Source organism: Ceratotherium simum, chromosome 15 (genome assembly GCF_057802395.1).
Source record: "Ceratotherium simum simum isolate JZ-2026a chromosome 15, ASM5780239v1, whole genome shotgun sequence".
NCBI lineage: Eukaryota > Metazoa > Chordata > Mammalia > Perissodactyla > Rhinocerotidae > Ceratotherium > Ceratotherium simum.
This window is the reverse complement of record NC_141914.1, coordinates 11,868,373-11,893,973: the sequence shown is the minus strand read 5'-3', so window position 1 is coordinate 11,893,973 and position 25,601 is coordinate 11,868,373. Positions and strand designations below refer to the sequence as shown.

The 25,601-nt window shown below is 35.5% G+C and overlaps 1 protein-coding gene across 6 annotated transcripts in view; it reads right to left on the bottom strand.

Annotated features, from left to right (window-relative positions):
* Positions 1 to 25,601, bottom strand: part of DZIP3 (DAZ interacting zinc finger protein 3) — a 97,355-nt gene that overhangs the window by 51,164 nt on the left and 20,590 nt on the right. For all 6 annotated transcript variants that reach the window (XM_087439561.1, XM_087439563.1, XM_087439564.1 and 3 more), the window contains 8 exons: positions 20,693 to 20,809; positions 17,122 to 17,202; positions 15,747 to 15,871; positions 12,865 to 12,979; positions 7,573 to 7,692; positions 6,118 to 6,219; positions 4,621 to 4,713; positions 3,522 to 3,574 (listed from right to left, as the gene is read on the bottom strand). In XM_087439561.1, the coding sequence (XP_087295687.1) occupies positions 3,522 to 3,574; positions 4,621 to 4,713; positions 6,118 to 6,219; positions 7,573 to 7,692; positions 12,865 to 12,979; positions 15,747 to 15,871; positions 17,122 to 17,202; positions 20,693 to 20,809 (806 nt within the window). The remainder of the gene's footprint in view (positions 1 to 3,521; positions 3,575 to 4,620; positions 4,714 to 6,117; positions 6,220 to 7,572; positions 7,693 to 12,864; positions 12,980 to 15,746; positions 15,872 to 17,121; positions 17,203 to 20,692; positions 20,810 to 25,601) is intronic.

The window sequence follows — 25,601 nt, the reverse complement described above, 5'->3', positions numbered from 1 at the left end:
AGATTCAGAGAAAATGTTTAAAAAATACATATTAGATAAAGGACTTGCATGCAGAATATATAAAGAAAACTTATAACTCAAAAATAAGATAATCCAATGAAAAACTGGGCAAAAGATTTGAACAGATAATTCACCAAAGAAGATACAGGTGGCAAATAAATACATGAAAAGATATTCAACTTCATCAGTCATTAGGCAAATGCAAATTAAAACCACACTACGATACCATTACACATCTATTAACATGGCTGAAATTCTTAAAATTGATAATACCAAGTGCTGGAGAGGATGCAGAGAAACTAGAACTTTCCTATCATGCTTGGAGGAAGGATAAAATGTACAGCTACTCTGAAAAGAGTTTGGAAGTTTCTTGTAACATTAAACACATACCATATGACTCAGCAACTCTGCTTCTAGGAATTTACCCAAGAGAAATGAATGCACATGTCTACACAAAGAATAATACATGAATATTTGTAGCAGCTTTATTCATAAAAGCCAAAAGCCAGAAATGACTCAAATGTCAACAACGGTTGAATGGATAAATAAGATGTGGTACATCTATACAATGAAAGGCAACTTAGCAGCAAACAAAAATTAACTACAGATATATGCAATAACATGGATGAATCTCAAAAGCATTGTGCTACGTGAAAAAATCCAGATGCAAAAGACCTTCCTACTAAAAGACAGTCAGGAAAAAGCAATATTATCAGGACAGAAATCAAATCAGTGGTTACCAGGGTTTGGAGGTTGGGGGAAGGGAATGACTACAAAAGAGATTTTGGAGGATGGTTTTGGGATGATGGAAATATCCTGTATCTTGATCATGGTAGTGGTTACCCAACTGTATACAAAGAAATTCATCAAAAAATGGGCAGATGACATGAACAGATATTTTTCCAAAGAAGATATACAGGTGGCCAACAGGCAGATGAAAAGATGTTCAACAACACTAATTATTAGGGAAATGCAAATCAAAACTACAAAAAGATACCACCTCACACCCATCAGAACAGCTATAATTAACAAGACAGGAAATAACAAGTATTGAAGAGGATGTGGAGAAAAGAGAATCCTCATATACTGTTGGTGGGAATGCAAACTTGTGCAGCCACTATGGAAAACAGTATGGAGATTTCTCATTTAAATGTATATTTTTTAAAGAGTAAATTTTACTGTATATAAGCTACAGCTTGAAAAACTTGACCTATAAAAAAACTTTAGTGTTTAGAAATGCATTTATAAGTGGTACATTTATAAAGAATAGCAAGGAAATGATTACTGTGAAGGTCAGAATAACAGTTACACAGGGAGAAGAAGAGGAGCTGGGGAGAGGGACACACTGAGTGCTTTTGCAGTGCCGGCAAAATTCTATTTGTTGACTTGGGTGGGGCCACGAAAGTGTTTGTTTTATAATTGTTTGTTAAACTCTGCATTTGTATTTTGAGTTTTTCTTTATGTATATTTTAATAACAAAGCATTTTGAAATTAAAAAAATACCCAAACATTTTGTCATACATTCATGAAACCCCACGAAGTAGCTCTTCCACTTCTGGTAATAAGATCCAGTTACCAGAGGATTCTCCCACAGAAAAGAACTATAAAACCTGGGCAAGGTACATAAAGCAATTCCCTGAAGGCACTGGAGAGTAGAAGGAACAGACCAACTCTGGGCTGGGGGGTGTGTGGGGGGACGGGGGGGCAGGGGTTGCGGTGGCAGTACATGCTCAGAGGAGAGGAAGAGAGGACTGTATGAAGTAAGTTAGTAAGCTGACCAATCTTAGAGCTTTTAGCCTGGGGCTAAGTACAGCCTGGTGGAAAACAAAGGTCTCCTTGGCTGAAAGAAGCAGAAAATTGAAGCTGGGGAACCATGGCTGCTGAAGAGAGTGGGGGAATCCCAGAAGGGAGAGTCAGAGAAGAGATCCCCAAATTCTTTCTAGCCACATCTCTGACTGACTACTGAACCACACATGTATGTAACACTCAAGGCAGCTCAGCTAAAGGCAAAAGATCTGAATTGAGACTTAAACCACCACACAAGAAAAAGAGTTCACAGTTCATATCCAATCAAGTTAACCGCCCGTCAAAACAAAAGTAACATACCCCTTGCAGAATAATGGAATTCAGAATCTCTACATCTGTCATGTATTTATTGGGTACCAGCTATATGCCAGGTACCTATACGGCATTATGCATGCACTGGGAATATACTAGTGGGAATATACTAGTAAGCAAGATAAAGTTCTTCATGGAGGTTATATTCAAGTGGAGAAGACAGCCAAGAAAACACAATAAAACTCAGTAAAAGTTTTGATAGAAGTAGACGGAATATGTGATAGAAACACCTAATCTAAGTCTTTGCCAGAAGTTTTAACCAGGTAAAGCCAAAGGAGTAGAGTATTCCAGGCAAGGCCTGGAGGTAAAATAGATGGGACACTCTAGAACTAAAAGAAACTCAATATAGTTGGTGCATATATATAGGAAGAAAAAAATGACAAGAGCCAAGCTAAGGAATCTGAACTTAATTAAGAGCAATGAAAAGCCTCTGAAAGATTTTCAAGCAAAGAAGTGACATATTTCAATGTTCATTTTAGAAAAGTGCTCTTGATGGCTATGTAAACAACAGACTGAAAAAAGACAGAGCTAGGGACAAAAAGACCAGTTTAGAAACTATTTCACAATTCCAAGTGAGAAATAACTTGAGTTAGCTTAGTGGAACTGCAGGGGCAGAAGTAAGGAGGCATTTACAATATATTTAAGAAGTTGAATTGATTGGACTTAAAAAAAGTTACAGAGCAGTGCTGAAAAGAAAGATGGTGAGTCCAGTTGTGGGCATGCTGAACTACAGATACTTTTGAAAAATAACAGTGGAGATATTCAGCATGCAGGTAGACAGATCTAGATTTTAGGGGTGAGATCTGTACTAGATAAAGATAAAGATTTGGGCTTCATTAGCTCATAAGGGAAAACAGATGCCTTACATAACAATGCAATGTCCCTGGTAGATTGAAAAATGGTAGACATTTACACTTTAAACAGAAGAAAAGAGAATTAATGGATTAGGAGAACTTTTTATACTGAAATTTCTAATGTCAATAGCAACACTCTATACCTCTATAAATTCCCAGCTTATACTTTATATTCCTCTGCAATACAGTTTTCTCATCTAAGAAACAAGACGACGGATGAGTATTGGAAGTTAGGAGAAAGTTTTATCATCATATATCCTAATTTAAATAACTTTAAGAAAAATATGTTTTGTTTTCAGGAAAGGATTATTTTCAAACTTCAGGAAAAAGTATCCACATAGTTTCTCCTTTCCTGCTTTAGAATTTAAATGTTTACAAAGTGGGGAGAGAGAGGGAGACAAATGTCAATAAAATACAATTTCTTCACACAACTAATACTACCTTTAAATTTAATGGAGCTCCAAGAAGTGACAGAAAGACAGAAGAAAAATGCAAATGAAAAATATACACATGCTCAGAAAAAAGTAGAATACTTTATTTCAAGCTTACCTTGCTCCTAAATTTTCAATGGTTATATATTCATCCTTTCTCACAACTTCAAACTGCAAGTGATGGAAAAAGAACAGCCCTAAAGTAGTTCAATTTTCAAAATTCTTTAATGTTACTTCTTAGCCTTAACATTTGAAAAAAGACAATGAGAATGAAGCTCTAGAGAATATAAAACAAATAAGACAGAAGTAACAAGGTGAGCCATGAGCAATCTTAGTCAGACAACACACTAGAGTTGATCTTAAAAAGCAGTTCTACTTTACATCACTGTAGGATTTAAATGTCAAATCTGAAATACAAAAAGAACATATCTAAAGATAAAGAAAGAAACAATATATATTTCTATTTATAATTTTGGGTCTATTTACTTATAAACTAAAAGTTCAACAAGATATTTCATTAACTAAAAAAATAAAATGGATATCATTTGAGTGCATTTTACATAACAGGTATGATATGTGATGTTCTATAGATAGTTTCATAGGAGGATACTTACAGACTAAAAGAGGTTCAGAAAGTCTAAAATTATTTTTAAACTCAGTTGGCACAGAATTAGATTATCATCCTTGGTTCATGACAGACATTCCTCATTACTACAGCCAGGCCTGCTTTGTCTGTTTCTCTGTGTGCATGTGTGTTCCTCTATTTTTTTTTTTTTTTTAATGGATATTTCTTTTTTTTTTTTAATAATTTTATTTATTCATTTATTCTTTTCCCCCAAAGCCCCAGTAGATAGTTGTATGTCATAGTTGCACATCCTTCTAGTTGCTGTATGTGGGACGCAGCCTCAGCATGGCCGGAGAAGCGGTGCGTCGGTGCGTGCCCAGGATCTGAACCCGGGCCGCCAGCAGCGGAGCATGCGCACTTAACCGCTAAGCCACGGGGCTGGCCCTCTCTCTCTATTTTAAAAATTTTCTTATTCTTAAGGACCACTTAAATACTACTTGGAGAAACCAAAGCAATAGAAAGGTCAGAAAGTTTAGTCATCATCAAAGAGAATACGGCTAGAATACTATTATTATGATTCCCAAATCTGTTCCCAAGTCAAAAATACCATTCCAGTGAAGGAAAGCAAGAAAAATAAGAAAAAGATACTCACCAAAATTTTAACAATTCCAGGTACATCACATTGTAGCATCCTTACCATGTCACCTGTACATCCTTCCTTCAAACATTTTTTCCCACTAAAACTCTAAAGTTATCAACAGAAAAAATAATAAATTATCAACAGAAAAAAATAAGACAAACAAAAACAGAAAAAGTCACTGATCAGCAAATCTGATTATATTTAAATAAAGTTAGATGCAGATGTTGCTAGATGGTAAAACAAAAGCTGTGAATAAACATTTGAGAGTTAGCTGTTCAAAGATAGTGCATTTCACGTATCAATGGATTTCCTATTTAAAATGCATGATTACACTTTGCTTTCATCATTTCTACTTCAAAATCTTCAAGTAGCTATTTACAGCTTAAAATGTAATTGCTGCCCTGAGGGAAAGTAACTTCAAGTAAAATGTACTAATTAAGTAAGCATAAAAAGGAATACTGAATTTCTATCAGATATACAGGAGTCCAGGGAAAAGGAAAGAATAAACCTGTTGAGTCCTTTCTCTGGCTCTCAACTTGCTAAGTCCTCTGGTTAAGTTACTTAGTTTTGTTTTACATCTGCTTCTAAAGTTAAGCAATATTGATTGCCCTAAGAATCAAAAAAAGTGAAAAGTATTTATACACTGCTTAAAAAAATGAATAACAACACTTTATATAATGATTTTTACAGCGAGCAATGCAAGTTCATCTGGGTTATGTGTTAATCCTCACAACAATCTTATGAAGTAGGTATTACTATCCTCACTTTATGGCTTAGAAAGATGAATCTCAGAGCAATTAAATTGCTAGCCTGATGTACAAAAACCAGTAAGTGGCTCTATCTGGACTTGAATCCAGATCTCCCAACTTCACATGCAATGCTCTTTCTACTACACCTCAATTGCTTTATAAGGGTTTTCTGTTGTCTGCACAACATAAACACTCTAGAACCAAACAGTACAGACCCAACTACTGGTCATTACTCACTAAAGAGTAATTAATACAGAACTGGACTTTGTATTTCTACTTTACTTTTAGTGGCAAAAAATTCAATTTAGTTATATGACTTTAGGTAAATGTAAATAATTACAAATATATTTTTGAAAACTATAAAATTCATCATTGTTCTTTACCCTTAAAATTGTGTAACTGTCCCTTCTGTTTGTTTATTAAGCAATTCTACTCTTTGATTCTATGTCCTTTATGTGAATATATGCAACAATATTTCTATTCTTAAGAGTACAAACTTCAAAAGGGAAGGGAACAGATTGATAGAAATCACTAAGCAATGCAACTAGCAGAGTATTCTCTACCAAGAACTGTTTAATAAATGATGATGATGAATAAGGAATAGTGAGGAGAAAAGCATGAGAGAGAATAGGAAAAGAAAAACGGAGGGAGGAAAAAAAAAAGGAAGAAGGGTGTGAACAGGAAGAACTGAAGGGGAAAGAGGAAAAGGTAGAGCACGAAACGCTGTAGTAAAATTTTGAAAGAAAAACAAATACAATACCTGATCATTTTCACCTGGATATTTTAAATTCTTGAACTTTTTCCAACAAATTTTATGAAAATAAACACAGCAGCTTTTACTGCACATTAACTGAAAAAATCCCTGGAAAAGATAAAAGTAAGCTGTTGATATGGAAACAGTAATTCACATAGATATTGAAAATACCACCTTACATCGCTTTTAAAATTATTCTGTAACTAGATGTTTTTACATGGCACTCAAAATTTATCAACAAATCACTGATAATCAAAGAACATTACAAGTTATTTTTATATCACTAAAGACAGAAAAATTAGGACAGAAACAAGGCAATAATTTGAACAAGTCAATGTAATATTTTTCATATGCTGTATACAACAAAATATCAGAAACTTAGTGAGTGACCTTTGTAGAGGAACATGCTGTTTACCCCTCCTCTTCACCTCCACTTTTACATTTCTCTTTACCCCCAGCTCCGATTCCATACCATTTTTCCCTGAATCTCCTCTGTTACCAATCACCAGACCTCAGATTTGCTCTCTTTGTGACAGATAGCTACTACGTTATCCTAAGGTATATATTTCTTGTCCTTCCCAGTGAGCACTCGCTGGGAACTATAGCCCTGCTTCCTTTAAATAGGTAGGCTGCTTGGATGACAAAAATCTAAATTTTGTGGCCAGGACTGCCTGCTGCTACCTGCTATCCATTTGATTGGAACCCTGAAGCCTCCCTGGGAAACCTTAGGACCATATCACCATGTCACCTACACCAAGACTGAACTTGCCCACCCTGAGCACTGCACTTGACCAGGCCCACTTCCCAATACCTATCTTACCATACAAATAGATCTTGGTTTTCTCTTCCTCCCCACCAACCCCATTTGCTGGATATATCATGCCTTGCAACTTTATAGAAGTGGTGTTCAATTTGCACTGATGGTCACATCTCATCCTATCTTCTGATTTCCCATCGTCTTATTCTGATACATCTAGAGAGAACTAGACTTGAAGTACTTGGAATTGATGAATTTCTTCAACTCAAGACTGGTTACATTTTTTTCCCCTCAAGACCCATAGAAGAGATAATGATCATTTACTTAGTAACCTAATTCTTGAAGAGTGACAACCTTTCTCCTTAGTAAAATGCTAATATTCTCAACCTGTAACATTTCTAACTATAATTTTCACTGTATGATTGCAGGGATATTATTAACTATAACTTCAGAGACATGTGAATATTACAAAAACCTTAGCAAAACCAATTCATTCTTTTATTGACTCACAGGATACAAATAATTCCTGCTCACTATGAATCTAAGTTCTCAGAGATACTCAACTTCTCAACTGCATTACCACCATAATTAAACTAGGCACTCTTTTTAAACAATATTTTGACGCATGATAATATAATAATTTTTATCTGTTTAATTTATAATTTCATTTTTAAAAATATTCAGTTAATTGATAATTATAATACCTTATAATTGGTGTTCTTCAAAATGTCAGCTTCACAAGATCGCTCACAATCTAGATAACTGCAAATGGTCTGCTTCATTATATTACTTTCAGTTGTTTTGATAAAATTATTAAGAAGATCCTAGATTTTAAAAATAAAAATAAATCTTATGAGTTAGTAATAAAACTACAATACTTCCAATATTTTACCTTAAATAAAGTCCATTTCATATTCCTTTTTGAAGGCACAGCTTATGTTTTTTTAAAAAACAGTAATAGACCATATTTTCCTCATTCTAAGTAAACAATATATAGGAAGGCCCTAAATTAGAAATACTGGATTTCTTACTGAATATAAACATGGAGAAAGGAAAAAAATCTATGTTTGAAAAAAGTCTATACTTCTCTTTACCATCCTAACCCATAGCATAACACCTGACATGTTCCTATCAAGAATTACTTCCTCTGATATATATACAGAGAGACAACAAATTACTGGGAGCCCAGGAAAGTCTTTGCTAGAACTGGTCCCCAGGACACCTTGTTAGCAGTGCGACAGAAGTAGGGTAGAGAAATACGGCTCCAACATTCAGAGTTATAAACTTGGAATGCAATTTCCTATTTTAAAATGCTGATTAAATATAGATAAAACACATGATCAAGTCTAAGTTAAACAGGTCCTTAGACCAGGTTCTAAAGACTCATCACTTAGAGGGACAGTATTACAAGATTTCAAATAGTAGTATTTCTAATATACTGAGTGTATACGACATGATAAATAAGGCTCTATGGACTATTTCATGAATCTAGTCACTATTCATAACATTCTTTCAATGGTATTCAGAATTTTAAATCAATGGCCTATAATGAAGAATAAAGATGCTTTGACCAAGTCAACTAGAACATTTTAAATATCAGGAAAAGAGAGAAAGAAAGGAGAAGCATTTAAGGACCTGTCAGTATGAAGGTAGTACACCCTGTCAGGACAGCCAATAGCCAAGTGGAAATGCCAAAACAAAAGAATGAAATTCATAGCATGTATATAAGTACTGCAGTTTCACAGATCTCCAACTTAATAGTTCAATATTGATCTACTGATTCTCCCACCAAATCTGTTTCTTGCTCCTTATCCCTCATCTCTTGCCCTCAGTCTTTGGCATTCATTTATTCAACAAATATTTACTGAATGCCTGTTATGGGCCAGGTTGTTATGGATGTTATGGATATTAAGGATACAGCAGTGAACTTAGCCCTCATGAGACTTGTATCAATCTCATCTACCACTATCTATTCAGCTTCAAGCCAGAAATCCTGAAGTCATCCACTGCATAATGGATTCCATCACCCTTTACATGCAATATATCAGCAAGTACTGTGAGTCTTCTTCCCAAATATATTGCAAATTCTTCTATTTCTATGTCCATTGCTACCACTCTATGTCTTACCTAGATTACTGACAACAGCTGCCTAACTGGTCCCCCTTGTTCCCACCTACTCTGCTCCAAAGCACTCTACACAGAAGCAAAAAATTGTCAGGTCCTTGCTTATAATCCTTCAACAGCTTCCACTGTACCTAAAACAAAATATGGAACCCTTACTAAGGACTGAGGTGCAAGGTCCTGCAGAACTTGAACCCAGTACATCTAGTCATCACTGGTCCATCTCTTCAAATTCATCTCTAGCCTCACTCACTATAAAATTCACCTAGTTTTATTTTTTCAGTTCCTCAAACTTGCTCTTTAAGGCCTAAGGGCCTTTCCATATTCTATTTCATTTACCTTGAATGCTCTTCCCTCCATCACTCTTTATAGAGCTAGTTCCATTCTCAACCTTCTAGTTCCAACTTAAATATCACCTCCCAGAGAGGCCACACATGCATATATGCATATATACATATAGATAAATATGGATATAGGCAGGTATATGGGTATGTGTCTATGCATTCTCCATTTTCTCTACCCCTGCCCCGTTTATTTTCTTTGGAACACTAACTACCATTTGTAACTATTTTATCAGCATTTTTACTTTCTTAATCTTTTCTTACACTAAATACAGAAACTATTCGAAGTTCTAAATTCTATAACCCAGATTTTATTATAATTTGATTATATCATCTCACTGTTTAAAAGTCTTCAGGGGTTTCACATTACCCTCAAGATAGACTCTGAGCCCCTTACTTGGCTTATAAAGCCTTCCATGATCTGGCTGACATTTACCTCTAATGTTTACCTCTAATATATTATGCATTCATGAAACAAGAATAGGATGTCATTTAAAAAGAAAAGGGAACATTCATTTAAAAAAAAAAACTTGGTAGATGATAGCTGAAATAATCATTGATATTAAAAATTCTATAGAAGGACAGGAACAAGGGTAATGTTAAAAATAATAACCATATGAAAGGACATTGCCTTGCTAAGGTGCCAGCATCGCTAAGCATGCCATCTTCCCCTACCAGGGTGAGTTCATCTAAGGGGACACATGAGGACAGGAGAAACTGGGACAGGGCAGGCCTCTGGTGGTACTTACTTGGGATTCCTCAGTGCCAGATAAAGGGATACAGGCCAGCCCTCTAAGTTCCCTAAAAAAACTAATCACAGTGTCTGGGAAGCAGGACTTTTGGTGGGCTGACAGGCACAGGCACCAGTCATAACAGATTAAGAACATGCTGGCCTAGAGCCAGAGCAGGATCATGGAAGCATTCTGCCCTACCAGACAGTAAACCTTCAGCTCCTGGACTTTAGAGAAGTATAAGGAGAGAGGGCTAGTAGAATGTACAGCAGCTTGAATCGTGGGTGAGTACCCAAGAAACTCACCGCAGCAGCTATTTTTGAAGCAGTATGGAAATATTTTAACATTATAACACTAATATGATAGTACTAGTGTGTACTGCCTGAATATCAACCATACGCAGAAAGATAAAGTTGAGAAAATCTCCTAGAAAGTGGAACAAAAAAATAAAAACAAAAAAGAAATAAGAAAATTAGAGATTCAGTTCATGATCTCAAGCATCTGAAAAATAAACATTTTAGAAAGAAAAGAGAAAATTAAGAAGAAATCATCAAATAAATAAATCGAGAAAATGTCCCAGAGATTTTCAAAATATAAGTTCAGAACACTAGAGATACACAGAATATCTTAAAAACTCCCAAAAGAAAAAAATGAAACAGGTGACAAGCAAAAGATTGTGAATTGGAACACCAGATTTCTCAAAAGTACTACTGGAAGTTAGAATATAAGAGAAATACACTTCTAAAATATGAAGGAAAATGATTTTCAACCCACAATTCTTTCCCCAGGCAAGATACAAATAAAGTATACAAAAAATAAATTATTTTCAGACTTGAAAGATTCAAAAATTTCACCTTCCAAGCAAACACCGTTTTCTAGGAAGCTGCTGGATGAGTTGTACCACCAAAACAAGGAGTAAACCCAGAAAGAGGAAAACTTGAGATCCAGGAAACAGGATTCTACACAGGAAAAAGGTGAAGGCTATTCCAAGCAACAGAGTAAAGAGAAACTCTAAGGCCAAGTGAATAAAAACTTACAACTACTGGTAGGTAGGATGGGGGAAGGGAAGTATATGTGTGAAGAGGATATAGAAGAGAGCTAACAAATCCTCACCATCCATAGTGGCAAGTCAAAAGATAATAGCTAAAATAGAGAAATTTTAAAAATATTTTCAAAAAATATAGGTTAAGTATCAAAGAAAAATGCCTCAAGAGTTAGAAGAAGTTGCCTCTAGTTAGCAGCTACAATTAGAGATGATGGATCACGGACTGTTAATTTTTAAGTCTTTTAATATTATTTGACAAACTGCATACATGTATTACTTTGCATAAAATAAAAGTTCACTAAGAAATTTTGAATAAAGAAAAATAGCTTAAAAGGAAGAGGAAAAAGAGAAAACCAAGACCAAGTAGGGACTGCTATAGGTAAGCACACAAGTTCAATATTTAAAAAAATGTATATATTATGTCAAAGTTAAAAGTCATATGATTATCCTGACAAATGCCAAAAATTGTCTGCTTATTCTATAGATTGCTGAGAGGGGTATATTAAAGTAATTCACTGTGATTGGAGAGTTTTCTGTCTCTCCTTCCAGTTCTATAAGTTTTTGTCCCATATAAAGCTATATTATTAGGTATATACAAAGTTTGAGTTGTTGTAACTTCCTATAAAATTAAATTTTGTGTTTTTATGAAATATCCATCTTTATTTTAAGGAATGTATTTGGCTTTAAAGTCAGCTAAAATATAAGAATCCAGAAAGGTTTAAAGTAAAAGTTTGGAAAGAGATATGCCATTCAAACACTGACCAAGAGAAACCTAGTATAGCTATTTTCATATTACACAAATTTAAAAAAGTGACCAATAAGGCTTATCAGATGGGTAAAAATTACTCAGAGAGTAAAGAATACCCAGAAGGTGTGAGGAAATGGAAACTCCCATTTGTCTTAAGAATATAAACTGATACAAACTTGCTGAGAGGAAATATGAAGATATATATCAACAACTTTACAAGTGTGTGAACACTTGCTTCACAATTCTACCTTTAGAAATTTATCCTAAGGGAATGATGTGAGAAATACACAAAGATCACTTTACATAATAGTGAAAAACTGGAATATTTAGGATAAACTAAATGTTCAATAGTAGCGAAGTAGTTAAGCAAATTAAAGCACAGTTAGCACAGTTATATAATGAACTATGAAAAAATTATACTGTATAATAACTTAATTACTGGGAAATTCACAATAATATATATTTCCAGTCTACAAATCAATGTGTATAACATCATACTAATTTACTAAAGATAAAGGGAATGAGTGTTTATACATGTGTGTCTGGAAAGACATAAATGAAAATACCAACAGTGGTTTCTCCATTTGAAGAAATATGGATGAATTTTACTTATATTTGGGTATTTTTACATTTTTCAAATTTTCTGAAGCATTTAGCACTTTTTAAATTTAAAACAACAAAATAATGGTAAACATAATTAGAAAAAAAGAAGCTAACTATAAGATTTAGCTTTAGCCATGTGAAATACTGGACTAGTACAGATTTTAATCTTCTTGTTATCTGAAAACAAATCTTCCTGTTATTTGCTAACACAGCCACCTCACTTCTCTCTACTTGCTGAATCACACATTCAGCACTAGGTAATGGAATTAAGATTGTTTCTTACGTAAAAGCTAATTTTCAATAAAAGAATGTGTTCGCTATAGAATATGACATAGCATGAACCACACTTTATCAAAAATGATTCTGATTAGTCACAGATGAAGTGTTATTCGTAAATAATTCCTTACTTTAAAAGTTGTAGGTAAATCTTCAGCTTCTGTAGGATCTATGTCAAACCAATGATCATTTGTATCTCCTATTTCTTGTAAGCTTTTATGAAATTCTAGCAGTCCTCCATTATATCTGCAAGGCATTTTAAAATAAGGTTAGTTTGAATAGGACTCTGTAACTAGATAGTTTAGCAACAAGACAAGTAATCCATTTTTCTGTGGTAAGTAGGGTGGTGATAGCCTCTGGCATGCTATAGAAATACAAACACTAGGACTCTCACCTGTGGTAGATTGGGATGAAGTACAGGTGGAAGGGGAGGCAATAGCTTATGTAGTAGCTCAAGCTTGAACAGTATGGGGGCCATGGTAATTAAAGGGACTGTAGAGTTGGTTGGCTTTTGTTTACTGTCTTGGGAGCCTTGAAGAAAGAGAATGACAGGCACAGGTCAGCCAACTATTGACTCAGGACACACTGTGAAAGACAGAGACCTCTATGGCAGCATTTAAAGAGATCCTCATCTCCTGTAGCCATAAAGATAATCTGTGCTGAAAATCAGGCCCAGATTTAATCACAAGGTAGAACAAACTGCAAAAGAGACCAAAGGCACATCCTCGACAGGACTACTGCTATCAACGCAGGACACTCCATGAAAGCTAAAAAATCTCTATCGTAACATTTAAAGAACGCTCACTGACTCTAACATAAGGGCCGACTGTATTGAAAATGAGGCCCAGTATTTAATCAAAAGGGTAGAACAACAGCAAAGACCAAAAAGCCTCAACAGGACTACTATGCTAAAATCAGGGCTTTGATTTGGGGACATGTAGATGAATATGCTTAGAAACAATGAATCCCTAAATTTCCCTGAACCCTCTGGCTGGCAAAGACCTCTTCTTTGCTAGGAGAGAGTAGAATCCCTTTACTTAGGGACCATGCAAAAATATCATCTAAGGTGCATGTCTCAAAAGATGATGCCCTTCATTCTCAAGAGCCTCCTCTGTCTCCACTTATTGCCTACAGACCAATAACTCAAGGATCAGGTATAAGCAGAGCCCAAGCAGGAAAACAGAGTCCCTGTCCTGGAGGAAAAAGCTTACTCACCTTAAGAACTGCAGAACTTGACTAGTATGTACTGGCAGGAACATGTGTGGGAGTGAATCTTACGAGTACTGAACCAATGGACAAATATACAGCTGGATAGGGAAGTGTACAGGACAACTCTTCATAATTCAAGATTTACTTTCCTAGCAAGGACACCTGAAGCCAGTCCGAACACGCTGCTGAGAAGGCTGCTTGAAGTTTTGGACACAACAATGGCCTATAGTAATTGAGGTGGAAATGCTGGAAATTTCTTGGTAGAATTTATAGAAAGCTCAGGGAGGTGAGGATGTTAGAATGGACTTAACTAAATAAGACCATAGAACCCACCACGAGACAATGTTCCCTGGAAAGGCCCAGAGAACACTCCACCCATTAACTCAATAAGAAATACAGAGTGAGAAGGGCACCAGTGTCTTTGAGCAGCTGAGTGGTAGTGGTTCTCTATAGGCCAGGGATGAAAGGAAACCATGCCGCCAGTATGACTGGGCTTTCTTTTGTCAATGATCTGGAAAACACATTCTCTCCAATGCCCATCAGTGAAGAGAATAAAAAGTGGTTCACATATCTGAGGGAAGGACAGAAGTACACATTCTTTGTCTTGTCTCAGAGCTATGTTAATTTTCTCCACAGTGTAGACTTAAGGGATTTTGATCATCCTGGCATTCTGCAAAACATCACACTGGCCCACTATATTGATGACGTCATGCGAGTAAACAGAAAGAGGGAAGTATTCTGGATACCCTAGTGAAAACACAAGCATGCCAGAGGATAGAAGATAAACCTTACAAAGAATCAGGTAACTACCACAGAGGTGACCCTTTTAGGAATTCAGTGGTTGGGCCCAGCAGTAATCCTTCAAAAGGATTTGCACAAGTAAACTGCCTAATTCATTCTTCAGCTCTCAGGCATATGTTATTTCCTCAGGGAGACTTCTGATTCCCAAACCCAGACTGGGGCTCCAGTACAGACTTTAATTGTTCATTATATTTTCCTTCATAGCTCTTTATCACATTTCATAATTGATTATTTGTATAACTGATTATTTGATTAAGGTCTATAACCTTCACTATACTGTCAGTTACATCAGGACAGCTAAAAGCTATGCCACCGGTATTTCAAACATGAACAGTGTCACCTATGATGGACAGGTTTCAGCGGAGCCTCCAGACTAAGACAGACTACGAAGAAGGGCCTGGCTACGAACTTTTGGAAAAATTGGCCATTAATAACAATGGAAAATTGTCTGATATAGTGCCGGAAGATGAGAGGATGGAACAAAAAAGACCAGGAAGGGTTCCGCTCTGCTGTACACGGGGTCACTAGCAGTCGGAATCGACTTGATAGCACTAACAACAAACCACCATTATTTACTTCTTAAAAATAGCATTTTTGTGTCCTGAGTACTGTGCTAATCACCTGCAACATCCTTACGGGGTGGGCACTATTATTAGTTCTATTTTACAAATAAGAAAAAAAGATAAGGCTTAGCAACTTTAAATTTTCAGGGTCATAGATTAGGTAAATGGTAGAAAATGTATTTAAACCCAGGTCTGTCAGACTCTAAAACCTATTTTCCTAATGTTTCCACTATACTGCCTCTTACTGCCATGGCCTGTTAATTTTGATATTTAATATTCTCAAGTATATTAAAGAAATTATTGTCTCTAGGAACAGGTGAAAAAGAAAAGAGCCAGTAGAGCACAAATGTTATGATCCCTGTTACACTGTGAAAACTTTATTCCCATTTCACAATGCTGAAAGTTGATAGGCAAGATCTCCCATTAATTAAAATCCTTACCTTTTCTGAGCACATCGAAGCAAACCACGTCCAAAATAAACTAAAGACATAAAGTTTTCACAAATTTCATTTTCTTGGATCACCATCTTCATCACTAGAAATTTATTCTCAGCTTCTGTATAATCCTGTAGTAACATAAAACTAGGTTTGGCTGATGTAAAGGGCATTGTATCTTTCTTTTATAATCAACCATTATTTCCCAAACTGGAGAAGTCAGGACAGCTTTAATACTGACCCAGTCGTTTGGTCATTTATCCACATCTCCAATCCTAGCATCTCTGTAATATGATCATATAGATAATGTATTCAGTGCTTAAAATATTTTCTTCTTTAACCAGTGTTTCAAAGTGAACATTACAACAACAATTATTTTTCTATTTAAAATTGACAAATATTACTAGCCAAAAGGAGGGCTTTTCTGATGACTATAGGAGCAGAATTCTTTATAATTCTTCCTAATTCTTGTTTCTAATTGAAGCACAAATCTTCCGAATTTTTCAAATAGGAAATAAGTGACTTCTTGACCACACATATAGTCTCTTTTGGGGAAGCACCATCTCAACCATAAGCAATAAAGGTTTGGAAGTAAAGATTAGGATCAGTTCCAATAAAGGCTTCAGTTATAATTATTAAAACAAACATAATGGCCTTGGTCTCCTTGGGAAAAAAAATGCCGCAAGGGTTTGCTTACAAATATTCTCTAGCATATCACACTGAACAATAATTAGCATTATGTGAAATTACTTAAAATGGAAATGCTTTCAGTTTGGTGCTTATAAATTCTACTTCACCTAATTAACAAGCCAGACCTACATATTTAACTTAGGAAACCAAGTAGAGAGGATAGATTTGGGAAGACAAAAAGTAAAAGAAATATCAAGGCTGCAAAGAAAATATGAGAAATCATTAAAAATCAGAAAAAGAGAATGTTAAATTTGAAAGGATCCTTAGAAAACACCTAGTTAACTCCCAGATTTTTACTTTTTGCACTTCATTTTATTAAACAAAAAATTTGAGGTAAAACTCGTATTTTACAAAAGGAGTAAGACCAGAGAGATTAAACTACGCTAGAAAATGTATTAAAATGTATTGTGTAAGTGAAAGATGCTAAATAATCTTCTGTTTTACATAAATAGTAAGCATTTAAAAGATAAATTAAATAACTAAATTTACAAGTTAAAATTAACTTTATCAATATTTTTAGTTTCACAATATAGTCTGTGGCATAATTACTCTATATTACTAATATACAACAGAAAAGTCACTGAATGGTTTCAATTTTTGGAGAATTTCAAAAATCACCATTTTATTTTGTTAAAATGAAGTCAGTGTATGTGAAAAGATTTGTAACAGGCAGATAACACATGCTACATACCTCTTTCTTTCCTCTTTCAGTGAGTGCTACTCCATACAAAAACAGTAATGTCAAATAATAACCAATATTAATCTGATGTGCCTAAAAAGATAAAATACATTTTACTTGGTTATTTAGACTAAGCTACTTTTCGGTATAGTAAGCTTAATTAAATATCCTAGGCCCTTCTAGTAATTATTAAAAATAGTAAAAATTATCATATTATCAATCATCATAGAGACTGCATTTTAGATGTATTTGATAATTTGACCCAGAAGAAGAAAGAGGATAGTCAATAATCTCAAAATAAAATATCAGAGTTTGATTACAGAAAATGAAAGCAAATGCCATCAAGATTTATTATATTAAACCTTTCAAAAATTTTTCCTTCTCTCCCTCTCTTTCTCATTATATAACATTTTAGGTAACAAGAACACGTTAACTAATAATATAATGAATACCCAAGCAGCTACCATCGAGCTTAAAAAATACGATGGTTTCTTAAATCACAGTCTTACTGTCCATGTGTGAGTTTTGTTATAACAGTATAAACATAAAGCTTATCACTTCGTCAATGAAAAATTAAAACACGCGGATATTTCCTTCATTTAAAAATGGTCTATGCCAAACTACAGAGATGGAGAATAGACTAGGGACTAGGGAAAGCGAGGAGGGCTAGGAGTGAGTATGACTATAAAGGAGTAGCAGAAGAGAGATTTTTGTGGTGATGAAATAGTTCTTTTATCTTGATTGCCGTAGTGGTTACACAAATATATACTTGTGATAAAGGAACCATACACACCTGTGCATAAAAAAGTTAGCCTAGCTGGCCTGAGTCTGCTATCCTTAGGAAGGCCTGCTTGCAAGGCTGACCCTTGGCTGGTGTCTGGGAACCTGGATTTCAGGAGTGTTCCCACTACTCCAACTGACGAGGGTGGCTCCCTCTGCCTAGACTATTTTGGCCAACAATGTGATTTATGCTGAACACCTGGGAATTTCTTCTGGGAGCCTAGAATTTTGATACAAGCTGGGCAGAGAGTGCCTACATGGCCAACCCACAGCAAAAACTTGGGCACTGAGTCTCCAATGGGCTTCCCTGGGCAGAAACATCACACATACACATGCTGCTGCATTGTTCTTGTAGAGGGGGGAGGAGGGAGTATACTCTGTGTGACCCCTTATGGTAGGGAGAAAACATAAGGAAGCCTGCAGCTGGATTCTTCCAGACTCTGCCTATGTTTTTCACCATACGATCTCAGTGTGTATCTTTACTACAGCACTGTAATAACTCTTAGTGTGAATACAACTAATACTGAGTCCTGTGAGTCCTTCTGAATGTGGGGGTGGTCTTGAAGACTCGTGACACAACACCCATTGTACCAAGGTCAACTTCTTGGTTTTGATAATATACTGTTGTTATGTAAGATGTAACTATTGGGGGGAACCGACTGAAGGGTACACCAGGACCTCTCTGTACTTTTGTATTGTACAACTGTATTTCTGAACTTCTGTGCACCTAAAATTATCTCAAAATAAAAAGTTAAAAAACTGTCTATGGAGAAAAATACTGTCCATTCTGTTCATAAGCTCTCTACTGACTGAAGACTAAAACCATATATTTTGTCACATTAACTTTTTTCACTGAGATTGTCCTATACTATAAACAAGATTTTTCAGGTACATAAGGATGATAAGCATCTACAGGATATAAGTTTTCTTTTTATACTGATCTAAGCATATTCTCTTAACACACTTCTTATGGCCAACAGTATACATTTATGAAATAACTGGCTGGAGTGAGAAGTTAGAAGTCAGATCAAATTGATCTGAATGGAAACAGACATGTGTGTTTGTTGTCAATGGACTAAGTGAGTTTATGAACACAAACTCTCCTGTAACATCTAACTGGTTTTTTCTTAAAATTCCCAACTCTGAAGAGGTGGTATAATTTAGTTCAGAGCATAGACTCTGAAGCCAAGACTACATGGGTTTGTATCCTGACTCACTACTTACTACTTGATGAATTAAGCAAGTTATTTAACCCCTATGCCTCAGTTTCTAATCTACAAAATGGGAATAATGAGATGAGGTGCTTGTGAAGAGTAAATGAGGTAATCCTTACAAAGTGCTTAGAATAGTGTCTGTCATAAAGCAAAGACTAAGTAAGTGGGAGCTATATTCTGCAACTTTAAAAAACTAGCTTCATAAACAACACAACAGAGCCTTTGGCTCATACAATTCTAAATAAAAAGAACATTTTGAGAACAGGGTGAGATGCAGAATTGTGGTCATTAGAAGGAGATGGTAAAGAACTGCTATAATTAGAAGTAGATGGTAAAGAACTCAGAAATTTAAAGATGCAAATGGTACATTTCTAACCTAAATGCCCTGCCCTTTTCTCCCTACCTTCCCCTCCATTAGCAGAGATTATTCCAAATACTGAAACTAAATGGATATAGAGACATTATTGGCAGCTGTCCCCCACCCCCACCCCACTGCCACCTCCTACAAGGTTGTCTCGCCTCTCCTTGGTGGCCTTGAGGAAAAATGAGAGCCGTTTGGCTGCTCTGATCATAACAATTCCAATTCTGCTCACAAACGCTACCAAGAGAGGGAACTCTTCCATTTCCTAGTGTAACACTCATCTTTGAAGTAATACCTAAGGGGAGAAGGCTAAGCAATCAGCATCTGTTAATGCTATTCATATGCTGATTTATTGCACTGCTTGGCAACTTGGTCAGTGGAAGAAACAGCAGGTCTGCAGCATCCCAGAAGTTCTTGGGATTACTTATTGATGCAAACTTTCTTTTCTTTGTTCCCTCTTTTGACTCCATCCTTTAGGGTGGTGTATATCACCTCTTAGAACCCTGGTCCTGAGAGTCCTAAATAAGGATTATTTTTCCACCTCCTTATACATCATTATAATATGAGATTTGGTGTCTCAGGCTACTTTGTTCGGTGCCTGGGTAGTCGTTTCTTGAAGATAACTCTAATCCATTTTCTGCATGTGTGCGAAACAACTTACTTCACTGATCCAAATTATTCAAGGAAGTGTTTTTTCCTTTTACTGTCATGAAATATTGGTTTTGATTTTTGATAGAAGGTTTATTTTTCCTCAGAGTTTTCTATTTATTTCTAAAGTATAATTTGACCTTGAACATATATCTTGTCAATTTTATCTCACATCATTACTCAATAACAGATGAGAGAAGTTCCAATTTTTACAAATATAGAAAGAGCAGAAGAAAGAGGAGCTGATTAATACTTAGGGGAAAAGGAAGGAATAGTTTTTGAAGTTTATGACTCTCCACATCTAATTGGGAAAGCCCATTTTTACTAGTTCAAGTTTCTCTTTAATAAGACTAACAATTTTACGCCAGGGGAGGGGACTAGAATAGGCTCATTAAAGAGAAGCAGTCAGAAGAAAGTACAAGACACAGGAAGGAAATCAGTGTATGTGTACCTCTCTCTAGAGGTAAAAGAGGAAAATACAAATTGGCCTCCACCTGAAAACAAGCATGCATTGGCTGTTCTCTCATTGGAAAATGTTATCCAAGTCCATTATTTCAAACCTTCAAAAGAAAACACTTACAGTATAATTAGTAGCTTGAACGTTCCTAAGTGCTGCTTCCAGTTGTGTTATCAAGAAACGTAAAGTCAAAGCAGGAACAATTTCCTCCCCATTCTGGCTATTAGCTGCAACTTCTCTCTGTGGAAAATAATTCAGTTGAAAATTTTCTTAAGTTAGAACAAATATCTACACATATTTTTATCACATAAATAATACATACTCATTGTAGAAAATATGGAGAATAGAGATAAACACGGTTTAAAAAAAATTCACACCACCTAGATACAACTGTTCTCATATTTGCTGTTTTTAAGTAGTCTGACAAATCTTCTTTGTAACTATTTCCTCAAAACACTAAAAAGCATTCCTATGCCAGCCAAGGAGTTGGCAACGTCCACTCCTACTTCAGAGGAAAGTGGTAATCCCACTTTATTCTTATACCTTCGATTCTCTAGCATTGCTAAAATCTTCCGGAAGGTTAGCAGGTACAGGTAAGCAGGAACACTGGCATTAACACCAACACAAGGGCAAGCCATCTTATGCTGCGATCTGATTGCAACCAAGCTAATATATGATTTATTATGTACTATAGGTTGTTATTTACATGGATTAAAGAAAGGACTACGTTTTATCTTTGTGTTCATTCCCCAATGCCTTGTACCCACAAGTGCTTAGCTTAAATTACATTATCTGTTAAATGATGTATTATCTGTGTGGAGAGTGTAATCTACACTTTAACTTGGTTTCCAGTATGCAATACTTTCCTGTTTTTTTTCCAGCTAACTAGATACTTTATTTCAGTCTCCCGAGCATTCAATTTTATGAACTTTTTCTCCATCAACAAACATTCTCTAAAGTAATCCACTGTCATGTTTTTAAATAGCATCTCCACACTAAGTTTCCAAATCTGTATTTCCAGCTCTGAACTATCATCTGAATTCCAGACTTATATCCAACCATTTACTCAACAATATCTTTTGAATTTGAATAGGTATATAAAACATAACACTACGTTCCACCTCTGCCAAATAGTCTAGGTAGTTTCAAATCAATCCTCCCAATGAGAACAACTAAAAAAGCTGCAAAAAATATAAAAACCATTTTTTTGAAAGCAGTGGAAAGCTACCAAGGCACTGAAAAATCTCTGGGGCCAGCACGCAAGAGAGGAGGAAGGCCCAGACATGAAACTGACTTTTGGAGCCTCTTTTCTCCTTAATGCAATCACCTTATTCAGTTGTGGCTGAGAGGCTGAGACACTAGGCAGAGACCTTAGCAAACTTGCAGCGCCAGGGGAACAACTGGAGTGCACAACCTTTCAAGGAAGAGGGGCTCTGGGAAACACCTTATTCTTTTGGTTGGGACCCTGAAGAAACACATCCTTAAAGTAAGTGTGTTTGTTTGGGTTCCAATTGGACGCAGACCCTAACGTAAGGATTTGAATGCAAGTAGTTTATTCGGTAGGTACAGAGAAAAATGGCAGGGGAGTGAGGAGTGATACAGGGAAGGGAAAATAGGCTTTAAATTAACACGTGTGTTATTAAGCTAGTTATCCAGGGTAGGCGGCTAGGGTTAATACAATAGGGGAACTCTGAAAAACAGTGAAAAGCACAAGCCTCAGCAACTCAAGGGGAGACAGAACGGGGATATTTATAAGGCTTATTGATTGAGTACTTTCTGAAGTGAGGGGGGAGTATTAATTTCTTGGAACTTCTGAACTGCCATGAGAAGTACAGTCTTCTGAAGTTTCAGGAAAAAAAGGCCTGAGGCAAAGAGATATAGATATTGAAAACTGGAAATTGTCCAGAGCATACTGAAATGATACAGTCCAAGTGGCCATAGGGTATGAGCAGGGCACTGACAGTATCTGCCACAAAGTTAAACCATAAATGGACCCTTCCTCAAAGGACAGAAGTAAAGCTTGGAATCATCTTAACCCCTAGTTGAATTAAGTGATCTGACAGAAAAGCACAAGTAAGTATTACTAAGAAAGATTTTGTCCAGTTTTCCTAGTACTTCTCAAAGGAGGGTTGCTCTAAACCAACCCAAGCAGCCACTGTAAGTAGCAGAATTCTCTATTATCCTTCAGCTGACTATGGAATTTATATTGATGTTTTCATGTTCATTCAGGGTTTTGGTTATTTTTGCCTCCTTTCTTTTTCTTAGAACATTCTTACCAGGCATTTATCAATTTTTTTTCAAAAAACCAAGTTTTGGCTTTATTGATCCTCTCTTTTATGTTTTATTCTATTTCATTAGTTTTAGCTATCTCTATTACTTCCTTCTTTTGACTTTGTTTTTAACTTTTGTTCTCCCATTAACCTCTTGAACTTTATGTTTAGATGACTAGTATTCAACCTTGCTTCTTTTTTTAATATAAGCATTTTAAGCTATAAATATTCCTCGAAGCAAAGCTTCTACCTATATAATGTAAATTTTGGTATATATCTTTTATTCAGTTCAACATTTATCTAATTTTCATTGTGATTTCTTCTTCGATCCATGGGTTACCCAGATTAGAGGTATATATCTTAACTTAGGAACAATAGTTTATCTTCTATTACTGATTTCTAAATTAACTGTACATTAGTCAGAGAACATGTATGTTTTGATTCTTTGAAATCTGATGAGACTTGCTTTGCGACCTAGCATATGATCAATATTTGTAAATGTTCTGTGTGCACTTGAAAAGAATGTATATTTTGCCACTGTTGGGTATAGTGTGTGTGTGTGTGCGCGTGTGTGTATGAATTAGACCAACTTTGCTACAGCTCTACTAATTTTGTGTCCACGTTCTATCAGTTTAAGAGAACTATGTTAAAATCTCCCATTGGGATTGTTAATTTCCCCATTTACCCATTAGTTTTATCACTTTTTATCATCTTATCGTACATAAAAGTTCTGTACGTATGTGGGTCTACTTCTGGAATTTGTCTTCTATTTTCTAGACTTCTCTGTAAAGTCAAGAGTAAGTAAGACAATCTTTTAGTCATTAGAGCGTCATAATAAGTTTTAATATCTAAGTGGCCAAATTCCCAGCCCTTCTCCCCTACACTCCTCTTTCATAATTTTCTTGGTTATGCTTCCTTTTATTTCCCATTTGAACTTTAGAATTAGCTTTTAGTAACAATAACAAAAAAAATCTTTTTGTCATTTTTATTGGAATTATATGATATTTGTAAATTTTAATTTCAGGAAAATTAACAGCTTTATCACACTGTCTTCCTACATGTATTACTTTCCCTTCAGGTCTTCTTTTCTTACCTTTAATACAGTTCTAGAGATTTCTATTTATTGTTTTAATATAGAGTATTGATTTTCAAACTTAATGTGAAGAAAATCAGTGTGTGGGTACTTGCTAAAATTCAGATTCCCTGACCTACTACAAGAGATTGTGATTCTTTAGGACTAGTATGGGGTTCAGATAGCTTCATGCAGGTGACTTAGGAAAAACTTTGAGAAATACTAGTTTATATCTTTCATACTTCTTAAGTGTTTTCCTAGGTATTTTACCTTTTTTGTTGCTACTATAAATAAATATTTTTCTTTTCATTTTTACCTTCTAATTGACTATATTGTTTGCATATATAAAGGCTACTGATTTCCATTTCTTTTTGGTGTTTCTGGGTGATTTCCAAAAGATAAGAGGGAAATAGTGGCACTATTCCATCAATTTCAAACCAGAATTCATACTGTGGTAAATTATCTCAGTTAAGGTTATAATTGTATATAATGTCTTTAGATATTTTCAGTTTGAATTTTTAATCATAGTAGTATTAATTTGTTGCATGGAAATAATTAATGATGTATTATTTCACAGAAAAGGCAAAATGTAGCCTTTTCAAAACACCTATGGTATTTTGCCCCCTTCCCCCCCAATCTATTGCCACAAAGAGAAGAGGTCATTTTCTTTAACTTTGGAAAACTCTATTAATTTAACAACTGATACCCATCTTGTGCTGAAAGTTTCACAAATTATCTAGAAAAACTATTTGCAAGATGAAACTATACAGTATATTCTCTAGAATATTTATTTCACTCATAAATCCAAAAGTTTTGGACATTATTTTTCTTAGTCTTACATTTTTGAAAAATTTGTCAACATTTTACAAATTACGAAAACTGAAAACAGTCCCGTCCCAGAGTGGCATGTTACGGGTTATTAGTAGAACTAGAATAAACACTAGACCTTATAGTCAACAGCTTACAAGCTACTAACCCATTTCCTACCATTATTCTTGAAAGGGTAGCACCAACTAACTCTATTTATTTAATTAATAAAAGTCTATAGTCAAGACTGACACCAAAGCCCCTCACAAGAAGTAAGATGAAGATTTCAAGACCTTTGCTGCACTGTTGTGGTAAAAAAAAAAAAGAAAAGAGGGAGTCATTGTGAAACAATAAGAAATACATATATTGATCTCTGTTCCTAGTTCCTGCTATTATTTGGTCACTGACCCTGGTTTCTGACACATAGCTCCTAAAACCTCTGGAATTTCCTGGGCGATAGGATTGTCTTTTGTTCTAATGAGATGACTCTTGGTGGACTCCTGGATGGGGGCTGGTCACCAGAAATACCAAGCCATGATTAAAAGCTTAGAACTTTCAGCCCCATCTGCCACTCCCAGAGAGGGGCTGGAAATTGAATTAATAATTGCTCATGCCTACTTGATAAGGCCTGCATAGAAATCCTAAAAGTATGAGGTTCACAGATCTTCCAGTTTGGTGAACACAACCATGTGCCAGAAGGGTGGTGCAACCCAACTCCACAGCAACAAAACTCCTGCACTCCAGACCCTTTCAGACCTTGCCCTATGTTTCTCTTCATCTGGCTATTGATCTGTATCCCTTATCATACCCTTTATTATGTATTAAACTGATAAACATAAGTGTTTCCCTGAGTTCTGTGAGCTGTTCTAGCAAGTTACTGAAC